Source organism: Phasianus colchicus, chromosome 25 (assembly GCF_987193195.1).
Source record: "Phasianus colchicus chromosome 25, bPhaCol1.hap1.1, whole genome shotgun sequence".
NCBI lineage: Eukaryota > Metazoa > Chordata > Aves > Galliformes > Phasianidae > Phasianus > Phasianus colchicus.
The window spans coordinates 5,727,126-5,745,214 of NC_143460.1; the positions used below are offsets into that span (position 1 = coordinate 5,727,126).

The window sequence follows — 18,089 nt, forward strand, 5'->3', positions numbered from 1 at the left end:
CTTACATCCGCTTCCGCCCGCTGGAGAGAGCGGCGGCGGAGCCGCGCGCAGGCGCAGTGAGCACAGCCCCGCCCACAGCGGCCTCGCGCCGGAAGTGGAGCGGGGTGAGGCTGTCACTTCCGCCTGGGGCCGCCCCCGCTTCCGGTGTGGTGCCGTGGGTTTCGCTGCTTCAACGCCAGGCGAGCTGTTTGAGTCTGGTATCAAAGTTATAAACGTTCACACAAATATTCGTGTCTGAGTCCTCAGTAATATCATGCACACGTGTAAAATCCCAAAGGGGGCCCCACAAATGCGTCCTCTTCCAATATACGGAAGCTCAGCACCGGGTCGGCGCTCCCTTGACGTTTAATGGGCGCTCGGCGACGCTGAGGCTTGGCGGTAGGGAGAGATGGGTTGAGTTCCTCGTAGCTGAGCACCCCTCCTGCCTCGCTGCCATTTCTGGAAACGTCCAGAAGAGGACAATGTTCTCTCTCTTTCAAATTCCTCCCATAACAAAAACTACCGAAATGTGAAGAAAGGGAGGAGGGGGAAGAGGAAAACAGTCCAGTTATTTTAATTGATTGATTCAGTTGGAAAGAAGTGCAGGAGGAAAAAAAAAAAACAAAACCACAACAAAACAACACACAACAATACACGCGATTAGGCACATAAAGACTTTTCCCCAGGGGGGAAGTGGGCAGGCAGCCGCAGGGCACAACGCAAGAGGTCAGAAAGCAGCCACGGGTCAGCAGCGGGGCTCCTTTATTCAGGGATGGATGGCTGATACAGCTGTGGTAACACCGGCAGGACTAAAGCTTTGCCCAGGGCTGACCACGGGTGGCGGGTGGTGGTGGGGGGTGTTGTGATGGGGAGAATGGATCTGGGAGATCCCTGAGCCAGGAGAGAATTCAGGACCGTTCACAGAGGTCTGCGTCCTCCTGACATTGCCATCCCACAAAGCTGATTTCTGTTCCCTTCTACGTGAGCTGCCCTCACAAAGGTGGGGACAAGCACAGCCCCCACATGGGCTCTTCTATGGGGGGGACACGTGCTCCTGAAGTGAGAACCTGTAACAGGGTGAGATTTGGGAACAGGGAATGAGCCAGACCCACCCCCACCATTCCCAATGGAATCTGGGAGTTCTGGGCAGGAGGTGTGAAGGTGGAGAGCTCTGTGAGCGAGGGAGGGGGGGAGGTCCATGTCCCCCGGGCACCCTGACCAGGTGACTACAGGCAAAGCACGTGGGTTGCCTGGGGGAGGTGTTTGGATTTGGCTGCTTTGGGGGTCAGAAACCCATTGTTAGGTTGAAAGAGCATTCCCAGCCCCGGGTGTTGGCTGAGGGAGCAGGCGCTGCCCAGCAGCAAGGCTCCCAGCACAGAAACCACCCAACATCAGCAGCCCCAACGAGTACACTGCTCATAACCCATCTCCTCTGCCTTTGCAGCAGGTGGTGTAAAAGGCACACAAGCCCACTTCCAGGGCTCTGCGGGCCCGCAGGGACCCGAGGTTACCACCACCTACGGGTGACCGTGTCGTTGCAGCTGGCTGCTTCCACGTCTCTGCTGCAGAGCACTGCCTTGTGTGTATTAAGCTGTCCTTAGGGCTGGGTTTTGCTGCCGAGGAGGAGGAGGGTCTCCCTGAGCCGGTGGGCTCCCTCCCACACAGTCCCTAACAGGGAAACGCGGTCCCCTCCCGTGGCCAGCCCGGAGCGTCTGGAGCTATCGGAGCCCTTCCAGGACCTTGGCAACGGGCAGCATATGTGGGGGGGTGAGGGTAGACGGGTCGTGCTGATGCTGGAGGTGGAGCAGCCCGCTGGTACCTTGCTGGCCGCCCAGCCGGGGCCGGCTCTCCGCGCTGTGGGCACGGCTGCCCCGAGCTCTATACGTGAGAGATGTAGGGCGGGGGGGGGCAGGAGGCGGCCCGGGGGCTGCGGGCGGTCGGCTCCCCGCTCTCTGGAGCCATCAGTACCGCGCTGTCACTGAGGCAGGGGCAGAGCTCGGAGCAGCCCCGCTCCCTCCCCCCGGCGCCCATCCTTTGCTGGCAGGGCACGAGCGTCGTGGAGGGGAAGCGGTAGCTGTCGAAGATGGGGTGCGCTCCCAGGGAATCGGGCGTCTCGAATATGTGGTCGATGTCAGAGAAGCTGACCAGAGCCTGCGTGGAGTCGTAGGAGCTTTTCTCTGTGTCGTCGAGCCCGCAGGGCTGGGGGCAGCTGCCCCTGTCCCGGCCCTTCTGCCGCAGCAGGCGGAGGTCATCCCTGCAGTGGGGGTTGAAGAGCAGGTAGAGCACGGGGTTCAGGCAGGCAGGCAGGGGCAGGACCACCAGGAGGACGGATTTGATGACCTCCGGGGTGATGAGGAAGAGGTTGAGCGTGGAAGAGAAGGTGAGGAAGGCCACCGGGCAGTAGAGGAGGCAGTTGGTGAAGATCAGCCAGGCTACGTGCTTGACCATGGCGCAGTCCCAGACAGCGCCGCAGTCGCCCTTCAGCAGGCTGCAGTACAGTCGGATGTAGGTGCCTGTGACCACCAGGAAGCAGAGCACGTTCGTCATCGCCAAGGCCACGGTGAAGCCCAGGGTGGCAGGTTTCCCACCCGGGATGGGGTATGGGAGGCACAGCGGGGATGCTCCGTATTCCCCGATGGAGAAGAGAGGCAGAACTGCGGCCACGGAGGACAGCAAGAGGCAGCCGAGCGCCGCAGCCTTCACCCTGCCAAGGGGGGGTGCCTTCCTGCAGCCCCGCGCGCAGGAGACCGAAACGCTGCACTGCACTGCAGCCAATGTCAGCAGGAAGATGGCGGCTTCGGAGGAGAACACGGCCAGGAAGCCGGTCACCCTGCAGCCCGTGCCACTCTCCCACCTGGCGCCGAACTGTGCAAAGTGGCCGTAGGTCAGGGCATCGACGAGAGCCAGCATGCTGCAGGAAACGCCGCTCAGCATGTTGGCCCCGGCTATGGAGCCGATGACAAACTTAACTGGAGAGAGATAGCTGGGAGAGGCAAAGACAGCCAGGACCACCAGCCCGTTGCAGAGCACCGAGACCAGAACAATGACCCAGACGCCCAGGCGAATGATCCAGCTCTCAAACAAGTGGTCACAAGGCTTGAAGGGGCCTGAAAGAAACCCAAACCCAAAGTTAAAACCCCAAACCAGCGCTTTGCTCCGGTGCTGCTGCTCAGAGTGGTGGACCCAGCTCCTCAGGGCAGAGGAGAGGGCAGATCCTGGCATTGTCACCCCGTAAGTTCTTTTGCTCTCCTGTCCCACCCCTGCCCTATGCCGAATCCTCTTCAGGTCTGAAGTCAAGGAGGACTTCTTTCAGAGGAGCTCACGGCCATAACGCCCCACATTTCTGTGGGTTTCCAGCCCCACTGGTGCTCCTGGGCTCAGCCTGGCGTTTGGGTGCCTCTGCCAAGAACTGCTCTTCCCCCATGCCCCGGGGATCTCAGAGTTGTGGAGAGGGGATGCAAGAGAGATGGCAGCATGCTGCATCCCTCTGCACTGCCAGCTCTGCCCTAAACTCACAGCTTTGGCTGAGCTGAGTTTTATTGTGTTGGCATGAACGACCTCTGCGCAGGAGGGACGGCCAGGATGGGATGAAGTGTTAGAGAGGGAGGGAGACAGCAGGCAAGGAGAAAGAGGGAGGGAGCTGCAGTGCCAGGGAGGGGATAGAGAGACCTGAGCAAAGAGAATGTGGGAGGATGTCAGGGGAGAGAATGAAGGAGGACTGAGGTGGAGAAAGGAGGGAAGGAGAGACAGGAGTTGTGCAGAGGTGAAAAGGGGACAGGTAGTGGTTGCTCCTTTCCAAAGGAGAAAGAGAGAGAAGACAGTGAAATGGAGAGTTGCTTTTGGGAAGGATTTGGATTTCATGGGAGATGAAGGAGAAGGTTTTGTCTTCGAAACCATGCAATAGTCTGGAGTGGCTAGGAGAAGCACAGGCTGCTTCAAGAGCCAGAGCCTGACTACAGGACAATGGGTGGGTGATGGAGGGGTGACACTGCTGATACCCAGACAGGGACACCACGCCTTTGTCCTCTCCCCACCGGAGGGCAGATCCCTCCAAATGGGAGAAGGAAGCTGACCGTCTCACAGAGCCCAGCTCGAGAGCCTCACTCTCAGGTGGGCCAGGATCTCAGATGTGGTTTCCACATGAGATGCTGCAGGAAGGGTTGTGGGGGCCTGAGAGTTTAGCGATGCTCAAAGGAGCGCAGATGTGTTCAGAGGGAAGGCTTTCCCTGGCTGCTCACCAGGGCTGGGCGTGCACTGGATAGAGGGGTGCAGCTTTGAGTCCTCAAGGTCCAGCTGGAGCTCATCTGCTTCAAGGTCGTCTGCAAAAAAGCAACAGAGAAGCAGTGCTTGAAGAAGAATGAGCAGGGCCAACGGGCCAGCAGGGCCAGAAGCTTTTCCCACCGCCTGCCCTTCACTGAGACCTTCCCAGCATGAGCCGATGGGAGGCAACCCAACCACTCTTATGGCTCTGTGATCTTCAGGGTCCCTTCCAACCCAGCCATCCCACAGGTCTGTGATTCTATGATATCCCAAGCAGCAAAAGTTTTGGAGCTATTTTCTTGTAACATGGTCATTTTCCTGTAGGGAAGGAATGTTTGGGGACTTTTTTCCTCCTGTTACAAGATTCATCTAACACAGCTAAATCCCACTGCTGACCATCCGAAAGGAAGAGCTGAAACACAAATAGATTAAGTAAAGCAGCAATATCTCAACAGCTTCATCATCAAAAATAGCCCATGTGTTACTGAATGGAAAGGAGGAAGGATGTTCGTGTTCACTCCACATTTGCAGTGCTGTGGTTTGATATTTCAGGCAAACCCAATGCTTTAACATCCGAAAATGTGAGCCTTTATGAGCTGCTAAGAGACTCATCTGGCACAGCCTGCGAGCACTCGCTGTTCCCCTCCAGTCTCATGTGGAATCCATGGGACTGAGGCCGGCCGGGCACCACGGGAGGGGTTGGGTTGGTTTTTGGCAGAGGATCCTCAGGGTCATCAAAGAGCCCCAGCACCGGGCGGCAGCAGGAGCAGGATGGGGGCAGGGCAGATGGCAGCAGCAATGGACACAGACCCGGGCAGTGCAGATGGCCTCTGTGTTTATGTGAGTGTATAAACAAACACAGCCTCCCAGCTGTGTCCTGAAACACGATTTCCACTCTCCAGCAGTTACAGAAGAGGGAAAGGAGCTCGTGCTTTTCTTTGTGTCATTCTGAGGTTCCTTCGCAATGGGATCACACAGGACTGTACTGAGTCTGAGTGCCAGCACTGTGCTCTGTGCTCCCCTCTGATAGCCACGTGCAGCAGGATCCGCGGGGTTAATGCAGAAGTACATTTGGAAGAACATAAAAAATCAACTGCAGAACAGAAAGTGCTGTTCAGCTTCACCTGTGTGCCCTGCATGGGTTTGTATTCCCCGCTCACTTCCTTTTCTTTCCACCTCCCATGTGGGGTGCCCACATAATCCACACTCTGAGCTCATTGCCTCCATCTCAGGGCCCTCTGTGTGTCCCACTGATAACAGCAGACGTCCTCCCAGAGGCTCTGTGCTGCCCAAACCCGAGTCCCACCTTGCTGCCAGCAGAGTGAAATGAGCACAGGTCTGTGCCTCTGTGGAGCGCTGGATCTTTCTCTTAGAGTGTGAATGAAGGTTTAGAAGTGCCCCGATCCACTTTTCCTCCCACGCACTGACATCACTCAAAGCCCATTCACTGCAGCTGCCATCAGAGCTGGAGGAGGATCCCTCTGCCTGCTCCGAGGCGGCTGGCAGCGTCCGACCTGCAAGCCCAGGCTGACTCCCAAACTGCCAGCATGACGGTGCTGCAGAGCATCATCCCGCTCAGCCTACTTACAGTGGTTGTCTGTGTGACCTGGGAAGAGCTCCAGGGCCCTCCTGTGGGGATCTTCATCCTCAGGGCTCGCGCCTTCTGCCTCCCACTGGTTGGATGCTCTGAAGAACCCACTGCAGCTTCCATAGGCGCAGCACTGGTAGGCATAAGGTACCTCGAGGACTCTGCAGAGGGAGAAAAGGGAACGTGTAGTGACTCTGGCTCCCTACTGCTACACACTTTGTGCTGAATTTTCATGCATTAGAAGCCAATCCGTCACCCAGTGGTCACACTGCAGCACAACTTTGGTTCCCTGAAAGGGACTCCATGTGGGACAGAGTGCAGGCTCACATCACCCCACAGTGCTGGGCTCCCTCAGTGCCCCCAGTACAAATTGAACCCAGCCCAGAGGCAGGAGTGGGGTGAGTGGAGGAATGCCCCAGAGGAGCCCTGAGCTGCTCCACACTTCCCAGCTGTGTGTGCAGGTTTGGGGAGGGGGGCTGCAGCGCTGCCTTCCCGTGGAAGCCTGTAAAACATGAGGTGTGTTGGCAGCAGATGGAGCATCCTCAATCTGTTGGCCTGGAAAGCACGGGATAAACCAGGAAAGTGAGAGGCTGACTGATAGAAACAAGTAGAGACTGCACAGAGAGCAGGAAGGAAAAGAGCGGATGGGGCCCGGGATGCAGGCAGTACCTTAATTTGGGAAAGCTGTCCTTGGAAAAGGGCTCAGAGAGTGCTGGGTTGCCCTGCAGCTTCAGGTGGGTCAGGCTGCCCAATCCACCCAGCGGCAGCACCGCCAGCCGGTTGTCTGACAGATCCCTGTGGGAGGAAAGCAGAGAGCTGGAGTGCACCCAGGAGCTGTCCGGCTGTCTCCTGCTTTCTGCCTGAAATGCAGTGCTGCGGTGGGGCTGGGTGCTGCCCGGGCTCAGGATCCACCGGAGCTAATAGATGGGGGCTGCAGCCCATGGGGGCAGTGATGGGTTAATGTATGTGCTGGGAGCTCTGTGTGACTTTTGACATCAAAAGGAAGCGCTGCGATTCGGTCTGCTCCCACCAGCGCCGTGCAGCACTGCCTGCCAGGCGGCACAGGGCACTCCGGTCCCAGAACAAACATCACTGCCACTTACAGCTTGGTGAGCGAGCGCAGCGTCACGAAGGCGTCGGGGTGAATGAAATGGATGTCATTCCAGCTCAGGTCTCTGCAAGGGAAGGACACGGCGCTGAGATGGGGCAGAACAGGAGAGCGAGCGGAGGGAGGGACGGGACAGCCTGACCGGCAGCGCGGGGCGGTTGTCCCCACTGCAGAGCTTACATGGAGCGCAGGGCTGTCAGCTGCACAAAGGTGTCTGCTCCGATTTCGTGGATTCTGTTGTGCTGGAGACCACTGGAAAAGCAGAACCTGGTCTGAGGAGCAGCTGAAGGCAGCGTGCACACCTCACACACAGGCTGGCGCAGGCGAGTCATGCGAGTCTGGGAAACTTCTTTTATTTCATGGGGCAAAAATGCACGGGGAAGGCGCTCCTATCCCGCACTTACACTCTGCATTCCCAGCAGTGAGCACAGTGCTCAGCCCTCCCAGCACCAGGAGCTCAGTGCTGGGCTGCTCTGCCCACCAATGCGACCCCTTTGCCCTGAGCTCTGTACTCACAGCTCCTCCAGCCGCTGGCACCGGTGGAAGCTGGGCAGCTCTTCGATTTTGTTGTGTGACAGCTCTCTGTGGGGGACAGACCAGCACAGGACGTCAGGGAGAGAAGAAATGAAGGGTGAGTGCCTCTCTTTGGAGGCGGGCGTCCAACCCTGATAGCAGTGCAATTAATGTCAGTAAGTGAATGAGGAAAGAGGAACAAGGACAAGGTGGGGTGTCCTCAGAAAAGCTGGCTCCCAAGGAGGAGCAGGCATTGACAACATGAAGGTTTACAGCCTGATAGCTTGCAAACACAGACACAGCACACGGGGCCCTGCAGCCCTGACTGTCCCAAAGGCAGTGGGCACATTTTGGTGGCATCGAGTTGGCTCAGATGTCTAAAGCTGAGAGATCTTCCCTGCAGGGACAGCTGGGAACACTACGATCTGCTAAGTTACAAATGGTGTTCTTTTATTTTTGTGTTTGTCTCATTTCCAACTTCCAGAGTTCACTCTTATTGCTTTCCTGGAAGAGGCTTGTTTTCATTTCCAGCTCGCGTGTGTAAAGACTGATGAGAGGCAAACCTCCTTCTTGCCCTCAGGCTGCAAACTTGTATAAATCTGGCTCATGACTCACTTCCTGAAGATGTCACTGTCTGCAGACAAGGTTGGGGACCTCGGGAACAGAGGGGTGGCACGCAGTGGGTGCCAGGTTAAAGACAAACCACGCTCTCCCTGTCAGCATCACTCCAAGCCTTGCTGAACTGATAGGGCATGCAGAAGTCAAGGCAGTGCCTGAGAAGGAGGTGTGTTCACAGCAGGTACAGAACCACGAGGTGGTGTTCCACAGCCAGACCCCTCCCTGAGCCGGACAAGAGGAAAGCCCAGGTTCTGATGGTGCTTTTCTGAAGAGCAGACAGGACAGAGAAATGCACATTACTCACAGGATGCGCAGGTTGGGCAGCTGCTGGCACACGGCTCTGGGGAGGAGGCGGATGCCTGCCCTGGTCAGCGTCCTGTGGGGAAAGGAGAGGGAAGAGCTGGTGTCAGTGGGACCAGTGCAAGGACTCTGCTACCTGCAAGCCCAGCTACCCGACCCAGGAAGAGGCAGGAGAGACAACGTATGTGAGATAATGAGATACCCAGAAAGAACCAAAAACTGCCTTGGAAACGGGCACTGCTGCTGGGACTGGTAAAGGTGAATGCAAGGAACTCGGACACTGCTGGATACTGAACTCAGTGGTGTCCTGGGCTGTGTCGGGGCAGCTGGCTGCGCACCCTGCATCCCGGTTCCCTACCACCCAGACTGGTGATCTCTCTGGAGCCACCACTGCCTCAGAATCCCATGTATGGGGCAGTGGGGTGCCCCAGTCCTGGCAGCGAGGCACAGCCAGGGCTGGGCAGGCACTCACTGTGCCCCCATTGCAGCACTGCTCGTGGACTGTGCCCCACAGAGACCCACGGGGCTGCAGCCATTGCGTCCTGCTGCTGCCTGCTCCCCTGGGCATGCAGCCCCCAGACCCCATGTGGCAAACACACAGCAGAGGTTCCCATCACAGCACCGTGCTGCACTGCACGGCGCCGGTCCTGGGGCGGGCAGACAGGCACTGATCCCAACAGACCACAGCCAAAGGCTCATTCCTTCACAGATGCAGAAGGAAAAGAAGAAAATAATCCAAAAAAAAAAAAAAAGAAAACCCCAAAAGATCAGAGCATGCTCAACAGTACCGAGAGAGCAACTCACGGAGAAGAAAGCCGCTTTCAGGAGCCACAGGGATGAAACGAAGCAGAGAGGTTTGTGCCCAGGAGGGGCAGAGCTGCACAGCACTGTGAGAGTTGTCCTGGACCGCCTTGAAGAGGGCAGAGCACAAATAGCGGGGTAAAAGGGAGAGATTTGCCACTCACAAAACTTCTAGGCTGGTGGTGCCTTTTAGGTCTGGGAATTCTCTGATGTCCGTTGCACCGTTGAGAGACCTGTAGGGAAAAGAGGCAGAACTGAGGGTCAGGAGCAGCTCCCTGAGGGCCCAGACTGCTCCTCACCCCAAATGTGTGATGGGAGGCCCAGACCCAGAGGTGCTGCTCCCATCTATGTGCCGCTGCTGCTGGGCAGTGGGCAGATGTCTCCCATGGCACTGATGCACTGCGCTGGGATGAGTGTTGCTCTGCAGAGAGGCTTGGCAAGCTCAGATCTCCTCCAACCACTGACATTCTTGGCAGGATTTCTACCCAAATTGTGTTATTAAAAAAAAAAAAAAGTAATTTCTATTGGGAATGCGAGAAGGGCATCCCAGCCACACCTCCCAAGCCTGGGCATTTTTTTGCAGAAGGATGCATGGGCATTCAGAGGAAGGATGCTACCAGCCTGTGTGTGTCCCTGCAGTGACAGGCTGGCTGTGGCTTGTGAGGAGCAGTTCTGAGGTCACCTCTGCCCCAATCTCCAGCGCTGTGCTGCAGCAGGGCTGCTGATGGATGTGGAGCTGCTGCTGTGGTGCCCGGCACTCAGTGGTGGCCCTGAGCAGGCTTAGCACCATGCAGAGGAAGCACTGTCACCTCTGGCTGCTCAGCTAAGTTATTTGGGGCAGGCCAGAAGAATGGACCATGGCCTCCTGTTGGCATGGGCCTTGGCTGTGTATCTGAGGACCTGCCTGGGGAACTTACAGAGTGTGTAGCTTTGGCAAGTACTGGAAGGCAGACTGTCCAACAAACTGGATGGGGTTGTCATAAAAATGGCTGCAAAGGAAATGGGCAGCTGGTTAGATCCTGACGTGTGCAGAAGGTGCAGTTACAGGTAAGGGCTCTGGGGCAGTAAGCTGCAAGCTGAGCAGAGCGTGCTGGCTGCCCCGTGAGGAACCCCTGCTTCCCAGGCTCTCCCAGCAGCCTCTCTGGGCTGAAACTGGTTAAACTGAGGTCTCCAATCCTGCTGCTCTGGAAGGATCCTTTAGTATTCTGCTGAACCAGGCAGGCTGCAAAGAAGCAAAGCCCTCCATTGATCCTTCAGTGGTGCAACATCTTGCATGTGACCATAGCTCTGGTCTTACAAACCCACAGCATCTCTCCTACCTGTCACACCCAATGGAGAGAAGTGGGGACGTGAGTGTGGCAGACGTGTCCCACCCCACAACACTCCATGGGGAAGATGGGGGGAGGCTGCTTTATTTTGACTGGGGCAGGGCCTGTTTCCACCCAGCTGACTGCTCTGCTGGTATTTCTAAACACGAGGCAGATGTCACCCAGGGCTTAGGAAATCCCCTTGCACACAGCATGGCCTCGCATTTCCCATTCCTTCATCACTGTCAGCCTTGCTGGCTGCAGCAGAGTTCAGCTGAGGGTAAAGGAGAACCCATGGCAGAGAACTGGAGGCGTAGCTGGGAAGGAGATAATTTCAGCTTCCATTAACCTCCATACAACAAATGTCAAATTGCGGTCATGCTGACAACTGTCAGCAATCCCAACCAAAGGTGTAAGGAAATGCCTCTTCCCGGGGGATGTAAAGATTTAGGAAACACCATTTAATTTTCTTACATTGTTTGGAGAAGGGGATTCCCAACAAATGCATTCTCTGGGATGGCTTTGATGTTGTTGTTATGAAAACCGCTGTTGGGAGAAAGAAACATCTTGATATTAATGCACTCGAAGGGCTCGGAGATGCCTGCTTTCCTCAACGCTTCTGGAGGCAGAGGGCCTTGAGAAGATGCACATAAAATAGGGGGTGGAGGCTCAGTCCTGCCTGCAGCATCAGCTCAGCAAGTGGGCAAAGTCTCTTCTCAGGACTGGGGAGCCCTACCAGCTGCCCTTGGCCCCATCTTGGGTCTTCTACCTCCGTGGGTGTTAACTCGGGTGATTTCGAGGGGATGAAGTGCTGTATGTGTGCACTGGGAAGCGTGGGTGAGAGGAAAAAAGGGCTCCCCACTGAAAGCATGGGCAGTATTTGATTGGCCGCTCTCCAACAGAGAACGCTTCTGAAAGGGAATAAATAGGAAATCTCACAGCTCCTGCAGTCGGCCCAGCGTCCGAATGGCCCCTGGGAATTCCAGCAGCTCGTTGTAATTGAGATCCCTGAAAGACAGAGGGGAGAACAGTCGTCAGTGTTGCCAAAGGAACTCAGTGGAGTGTATCTGTGCTTTGAAGGCATGGAAACTTGGTCGTAAAGCATGGCAGAAAGGCTTTTCCTCCCGTGCCCATCCAGCCACTGCCTGGACACCAACTCTCACACGTTCCTGCTGCAGGAACATTCCCTATGAGGAGCACTGTCGGGTGAGGGCCAGCCCAAACCACAGCTGCTGCCATCTGCATTCCTTCCCCACCCAACTCTTGGTGCCCAGAGCTGGGCCACGCTGCTGCTCTGTGTCCCCAGAGCCCAATTCCCCTCTCCCAGGGTCTCTCCTGCAGGCACGGGGGCTGGGAGCCATTTATCTTTGCCTTTCCAGGTCACAAAATGATGTTATGAAGAACAAGAAACATGAGAACAGCTTCAGCTCAGCCCATGGAAGGGCTCTCTCTAATTGAAGAGGGGAGCAGAGACCTGCAGAGCAGGGGACAGCTTCCTTGGTGCTTCCCATAGGGGTGCTGGAGCTCCCAGCTGCTGGGACGTGCTGGGGACCACTATGAGCAGTGTGCTCTGAGGAGGTCCAAGTCTTCTTCTGACGGCTGAGGTGAACCTCACACTGAAACCATGAGCCAAAGGTGGAGGCGATGTGGAAGAGGTGTGGACGGTTCTGGAGGTTAAGTTTAATTTGCAGTATAATAAATAAAATAGAATATGCTTAATACAGGCGGTCATAGTGACAAGTGCAGGTTATTACCCTAACTTGGCAACCAGGAGTCCTAAGGGCAGCTCCAGCCAACACGGACCCCTCTGGCTCCTTCTGGACAGCCCAGACCCCGAGGGCTGAAAGCTGTGGCTGCTTCCTCCCTGCATGAAACTCACTGAGTTTTAAGTGGGAGACACTCTGGAACATGAGGGTAATTACGGGCTCCTGGATATTACTGTATAATTACACTTAATGGGCCTTGAAGTAATTACCATGTAACCTGGATTGTGGTTTACAGAACAGAAATAACCACCCATTCACACAGCAGTGAGTTGCTGCCCGATTTCCTTGTAATCCTCATCCCCTGGGCCCAGGCACAGTAATTCCATTCTGATCTCCATTCCCCCCCCAAGGTCTCCTCCTTTGCCCACATCTCCGTATGTCGGTCGCTCTGTGTCCCTGCTTTGGCTTTGCCTGCTGGCTGCTGCCATGGTAAATCTCCGGCGATACCCGACGTGCCTGCAAAGCCGCCAGGTGGGAAGTATTGCCCAACAGAGACAGAACTCACATCACCTGTGATTCATGAACAGAGGAGGTGTTGGATCTGCACCCAACGCTACTGACTGGGGTAATTCAGCGCACTGCAAGATTTGCGCCCGTCTTTCTCTAGAAATGCACTTCCTTTCCAGGCCGGGTCTCTTCCAGGCAGGCTGCTCTTTCATCAGCAGATGAACATTCTGTTTGTACCTCGACGTGTGTGCAAGTACGCACAGGACCGTCCTTCCTGAGTGAGCACACACCTCTCCCAGCCTGGCAGCATCCCCGCGCCTCCCCCGCCGCACACAAAGAGCGCTGTGTTCAGCAGATCCCTCTGGGGAAGAAAAGCCACCGCCGGCTCCTGGCATGTGCTGGGCTTGTTGGGAAGTGGAAGTGCACCCAGGTGTAGTCACGCTGCTGCAGCCTGGCCGCCAGCAATGCCGCTGTGCCCAGGAGGAGAGGCGATGCGCCCACGCTCGCTCCTGCCGGTGCTTCCTGGTTTTTGGCATAGTGAGGTTCCCTCCCGGGAAATAAACCCATCTGTCCTCATTACCACCTCCCTGAGCGCTGCCCCTCTCTGGGTGCAGCCTCGCCTCCAGCACTGCCCTGTGCCACATGTGGAGAGCCCGTCTGGCTGGGTGCTGGGTGAGGCAGGCACTGCGGTGCTCTCTGGCCCACAGCCCTTCCCAGCAGAGGGGCAGCTCTCCCCGAGCCCCAAAGCCAGGGCAGCACCCGAGGGTGGCTTCTCTGTCTCTTCCTTTTCCTTCCCAGAGCTCCAGCCCAGCCCTGGTTCAGGCAGTGGCCCAGAAATTGTCCCAAGCATCACGATGGGCAGCGACGGTGTCAGTGAGGAGCTCCACAGGATGAGATATTTCTGCTCATTTAGGGAAGTTCAGTCCTCGGTTCCTTCTGCAGACACCTGAGCCTGGGTGGATATGGAAAATGGATGTGCTGCAGGAACCTCATCAAGTGTCCTCATGCCTTATCTGAGCTGCTTTGCAACGCTTTGCTGGTGCCAACGCTTTGCTGATCCCGACGTTTCTCTGCTCCTGGTGCTTCGCCGTTACCAACCCCACCATCAGGTCCTTCCCCCAGCATCCAGCTTTGGGGTGATGTGGGGATGGCTGCAGAAGGCCCAACCTGCCGCCAGGTGACACTGTCCCCACTGACTGCAGTGGCCCACGGGCAGAGATGGCCGCGGGCAGCGCAGGGACGTGGGGGGCTCTCAGGGCTGCCCCGGGGGTCTCGTGGCTGTGGGGTGGTGCATCTGGGACAGCAGACCCAACGCCAGCATTGCTGGATTGGAGAACACCAACAGCCCACGGATATCTTCACCCCACAACAATAGGGGAACTTCATAAAACCTCAAGTGGGAAGAGAAGAAGTGCCAAATGGCACAAGGAACGGAGTTTTGCCCACCATCAAAGGCCTTTGGAAGCAAAGTCACGCAGCCCGCAAGTCCTACAGAAACCGACTGTGAAAGAACTGCTTTCCTCAGCTGTGCTCCACGTTACAATGAAAACCTCTTATAGGGCTCAGCTTGAGCGCAGCAGAGTGGCTGACTTCACACTGCTGTTATTTCTAATGAGCCTGCAGCTCTGTATGAGGAAAATCTTAACCAGCCTTGTCTATGTAGAAATGAAAGCAAAATGACATCAAAGGCACAGCTATTTTGGGCTGTAAGTGCTGGGCTGATTTGGAGCCGACAGCACACAGCACTATTAATACCTCCAATAGGGCCAGAAAGAGGGAAGGAGGGGAAAGAGACTCAGGTCAATTTTCTGCCTGTTAGGGGCTGTTAGTGGTTCCACCCAAGAAGCCAGACAAGAAAAAAACCCAATTATACAGTACTATAAATTCTTGCATAAGCCACAAAACACCGCAAATTTGCAGCTAATAAACCTGAAGATGCACACAATTAGGAGCAGGAGGCAGCGCAGTGCTGGCTGTTTGTGTCCCAGCCCGGTGCTGCATCCCCTCCTGCCCTGCACTGCCAGCTCTCCAGTAATCATCACTGCTGCAGTGGGAGAGGTTTAATTGGGGCTCACAGGCTGTGCTGAGCCCAGCCGACCTGCTGTGTTCCTCCATGGCACTGAGCCGGGCTGCTCACCAAAACACAGCGCTGCCAGGAGCAGCCATTGGTGCCACGCTTCTCTCGTGTCACACCAGCACAAACCACAAATGGAGACTTCTGAGAGCACTGTGCACAGGGCAGAGAGCTGCCCTATGCTGGGATTCATCCGTGGGAGCAAACGTGACCGACAAATGCCCATTTTAGCAGGGAACAAGGAGCACCCAGGATGCGATGGCAAAGCTTTTGGGTGCCCCAAGGAGCAGAGCTGTGGGTGATGCTGGTACCCATTTCTTCCAGAAGAGCAGTGAGCTCCACACAGGGCTGTGTGCTGACAGCCCGGCCGGGAAGCACCGAACCTCTCACACCGTGCTGCACATCCGTGGGGCTCAGAGTGCAGCAGAGGACCGTCCGTATGTCCACATCGCATGTCTGCAGCTGCCGGTCCTGGAGCTCTGTTCTCCATTAAAAAACGCAGCAGTGCCCGGAATGTGTCTCTTCCAAGCAGCACTGCTGTCTGCTCTCTAGCTGAGGAAGGTACTGAATGAAATGTGTTTTCAATTCCGTGTGATTTATTTAACAAGGTCGAAACAAGGCTTTGAGAGCGGGATCTCCTGGGGGGTCCGGGAGCGCAGCGCTGCCACGCACGAACCATTGAGGAGAGACAAAAGGAGCGGAGCGCAGAGCGCGGCCGGGGCAGAGCCGGGGCGGTGCGACACAGACGATAACGGCGGGGCTGAAGGGTCGGGAAGGAGGAGGAGGAGAGCGGCCGCGCTTTGCCACGCACGGGGAGCGGTGGGACGGGAAGAGCCGCCGGGTACAGCGGAGCGCTGCTGAGCTGACCGGCAGGAAGGACAGGGGGACCCCCCAGCCCCCCCGGGCACAAACCTGCACCCCCCGCAGCAGTTGGAAGAGAGGAACGGGACGGGGAGCAGAGCTTCTGGGCACTGGGAGCGATTTCTTCTCTGCAGTGATGCTCTGGGGGTCCAGAGCAGCAGGAGGGGATGAGCCTTACAGCACAGCCACAACCCGGCCAAACGCAGTGACCTGGGCTGGCTCTGCTCACTGCTTGTTTTGCTCCTTATAATCTCCCCAGACGTTGTGTGTCTGCACGGCAGCACAACCAGGTGGAGCTCTGAGCCGAGTGGGTTCAGAGCCTGAGCTGCAGCACTGAGGCACCGCGGTCTCCTGTGCGCAGGAGAGGAGCAGCAGACTGGGAGCAGGCAGCCCGCGGGGCCATCCCTGTGCACACAGGCAGCACTGAGTGCTTCTGGACTTTGTCCGGGTGGAAAAGTCACCTTCCCTGCGACGACTGGAGCAGGTGATGCACTTTGCAGCCCCGTTCTCGGACCAGAGGCAGAACCACACAGCTCTGAGCTGTGGTCTCTATTCCCAAAACTCCTTTCTCCATCCCCTGCCTCCTCGGGCAGCCAGCAGAGCATCCGCAGGGGGGGGGACATGTTGGCAAAGCCAAATCCCACCAGAAGAGCAAGGCAGAGTGTTTTCCAGAACAACACTTTTGCCCTAGAAGGGTTAAACAGCCCTCATACGAACTGTGGTGGAGATATTTCCCATTTCCTTCCTTCTGCCTTCAGCTCCTCAGGTGTATGTTATATTAATGCTTTCTTTTCTCTTGCCACAGTTAAGGCAGCTCTCAGAGGAGGCTCCAGCTCTGCTCTCCATTTACAGCCTCGGCTAATTACCCAGATAATGGGGCTGTGAAAGCTGTGGTCAGGGCTTTTCGTGTGAGGCAAGGTTAGGCAGACTGACCGCCCGCAGCAGAGGGTTTGGGATCCGGCCCTCCTGGCAGATGGTTTTAATTTATTAGTGCTATTAAAAATAAAAAAAAAATCAAAAGGTTTTTAAATGAACGAAGATTTGCTCCTTCCAAGTGGTTTGTATGACGAAAGGGGGAGGGGTGGGGATGGGGAGGTCTTCTCCAGCCTTGGAGATCCTATGATTCTATGACACCGTGTCATCTGCAGAAGGTGAAAAGAGGCCACGGTCACCCAGTTCAGGCAGCTGGCAGCATGGTGGGCTTTCCCCCACCCTGTCAGGTGCTGTTTCTCCAAGAGCTTTGCCAGAATTTGCTAAAATAGACATTTTCCTGTCCAGCTGAATATGAAGAGAAACATTTCCCTTTGGTTTCTGCATCTAAAGCTTTGCAGGCTTTTCTGCACTCCCCCCAGAACGATTCTTTCCACTCGAGTCCTGCAGCTCTTCAACCATTGTGCCCGGATTATAATCAGCACTTGGCCACAAGCACTCATTTTAGGAAGCCCGGAGATGTTTCTGTCTTCACCAGCTCTTCCCCTCCTGCAGCCTTCCAGGAGGTGACGCCCACGGGGTAAATGAGAGCACAGCTCTGCCAGCACCAGCCAAGAAAATGTGCTAAGTGCTGTCAACAGAATGTAATCATAACCTGAATTAAAGGGTACGTGCAGGAGGCTGCAGCAGTCCCCACACGCACGGGAGCTGCGGCGCTGGCAGCTCTGCTGGCGCAGCCACCACGCAGGGACAGTTCTGCTGTGGGGTCAGTGGGTGCTGAATCCACGGAGGGACGGAAGGTTCCTCAGGGAGCACTGGTGTGTGGCTGGGAATTGGGGTTCAGGGGAAAGAGCCACCTCTCTTTTCCTGAGCTGCTCCATCAGCACTGCTGGACCAGGAGGAGCACCAGGAGAGCTCACCCACAGCACCGCCGTGCAGCTGCAGGCAGCTCGAGGAGGACAGGGAATACTCACAAGCTCAGGTTGGGGCCATGAGAGCCTGAGAGGAGCGATCCTCCAGCAGAGCCCCGCTCCCAAAGGGTGAACCCCCCAGGGTCTCCGCTCAGCAGGGACAGAAGCTGCAGGGTCGGGGCGGTGGGGTGCCATCAGCCCTGTGGCTGCAGGATAAGGCTGTCCTGGTGCAGACTGCTCCATTGCTGCATTTTCCTGGGCTGTAGCCCTGGGTGCTGCCAGGTGCACAGATCCCCATGAACACGACCAGCCCTGTGCTCAATCCAACCCCTCATTTTGGCAGCGTCTGCTGTTCTGAAGGCTTTGGGCTGTGTGTGAGTGGTGAGGAGCTGGGGACACAGTGAGCAAGCGCTGCGCCGAGGGCAGATTTGTTTCCTGAGCTCAGAGCCCCCCACCCTCCTGCAGACCCCTCTGCAGCAGTAGCATGACTGGCACAGGAGCAGGCAGAAATCCAGGTCTGTCCTGCCCCATTCTTGGCAAAGAGGAAACGTGCAGTGGGAGCTGACACAGAGACATCAGCCCCTTCCTGGGGGCAGTGCTGGGGGCAGCCCAGGCCCTGCTGGAAC

At 56.5% G+C, this 18,089-nt stretch overlaps 1 protein-coding gene across 1 annotated transcript in view; it reads right to left on the bottom strand.

Moving 5' to 3' along the window:
- Positions 1–18,089, bottom strand: part of LGR6 (leucine rich repeat containing G protein-coupled receptor 6) — an 84,794-nt gene that overhangs the window by 15,146 nt on the left and 51,559 nt on the right. Inside the window, exons 7-18 of the mRNA XM_090124653.1 lie at positions 11,414–11,482; positions 10,949–11,020; positions 10,085–10,156; positions 9,332–9,400; positions 8,371–8,442; positions 7,452–7,517; positions 7,116–7,187; positions 6,931–7,002; positions 6,497–6,622; positions 5,828–5,988; positions 4,218–4,298; positions 6–3,086 (exon numbers count right to left, since the gene is read on the bottom strand). Coding sequence (XP_089980779.1) covers positions 1,858–3,086; positions 4,218–4,298; positions 5,828–5,988; positions 6,497–6,622; positions 6,931–7,002; positions 7,116–7,187; positions 7,452–7,517; positions 8,371–8,442; positions 9,332–9,400; positions 10,085–10,156; positions 10,949–11,020; positions 11,414–11,482 — 2,161 coding nt within the window. The 3' untranslated portion in view covers positions 6–1,857. The remainder of the gene's footprint in view (positions 1–5; positions 3,087–4,217; positions 4,299–5,827; positions 5,989–6,496; positions 6,623–6,930; positions 7,003–7,115; positions 7,188–7,451; positions 7,518–8,370; positions 8,443–9,331; positions 9,401–10,084; positions 10,157–10,948; positions 11,021–11,413; positions 11,483–18,089) is intronic.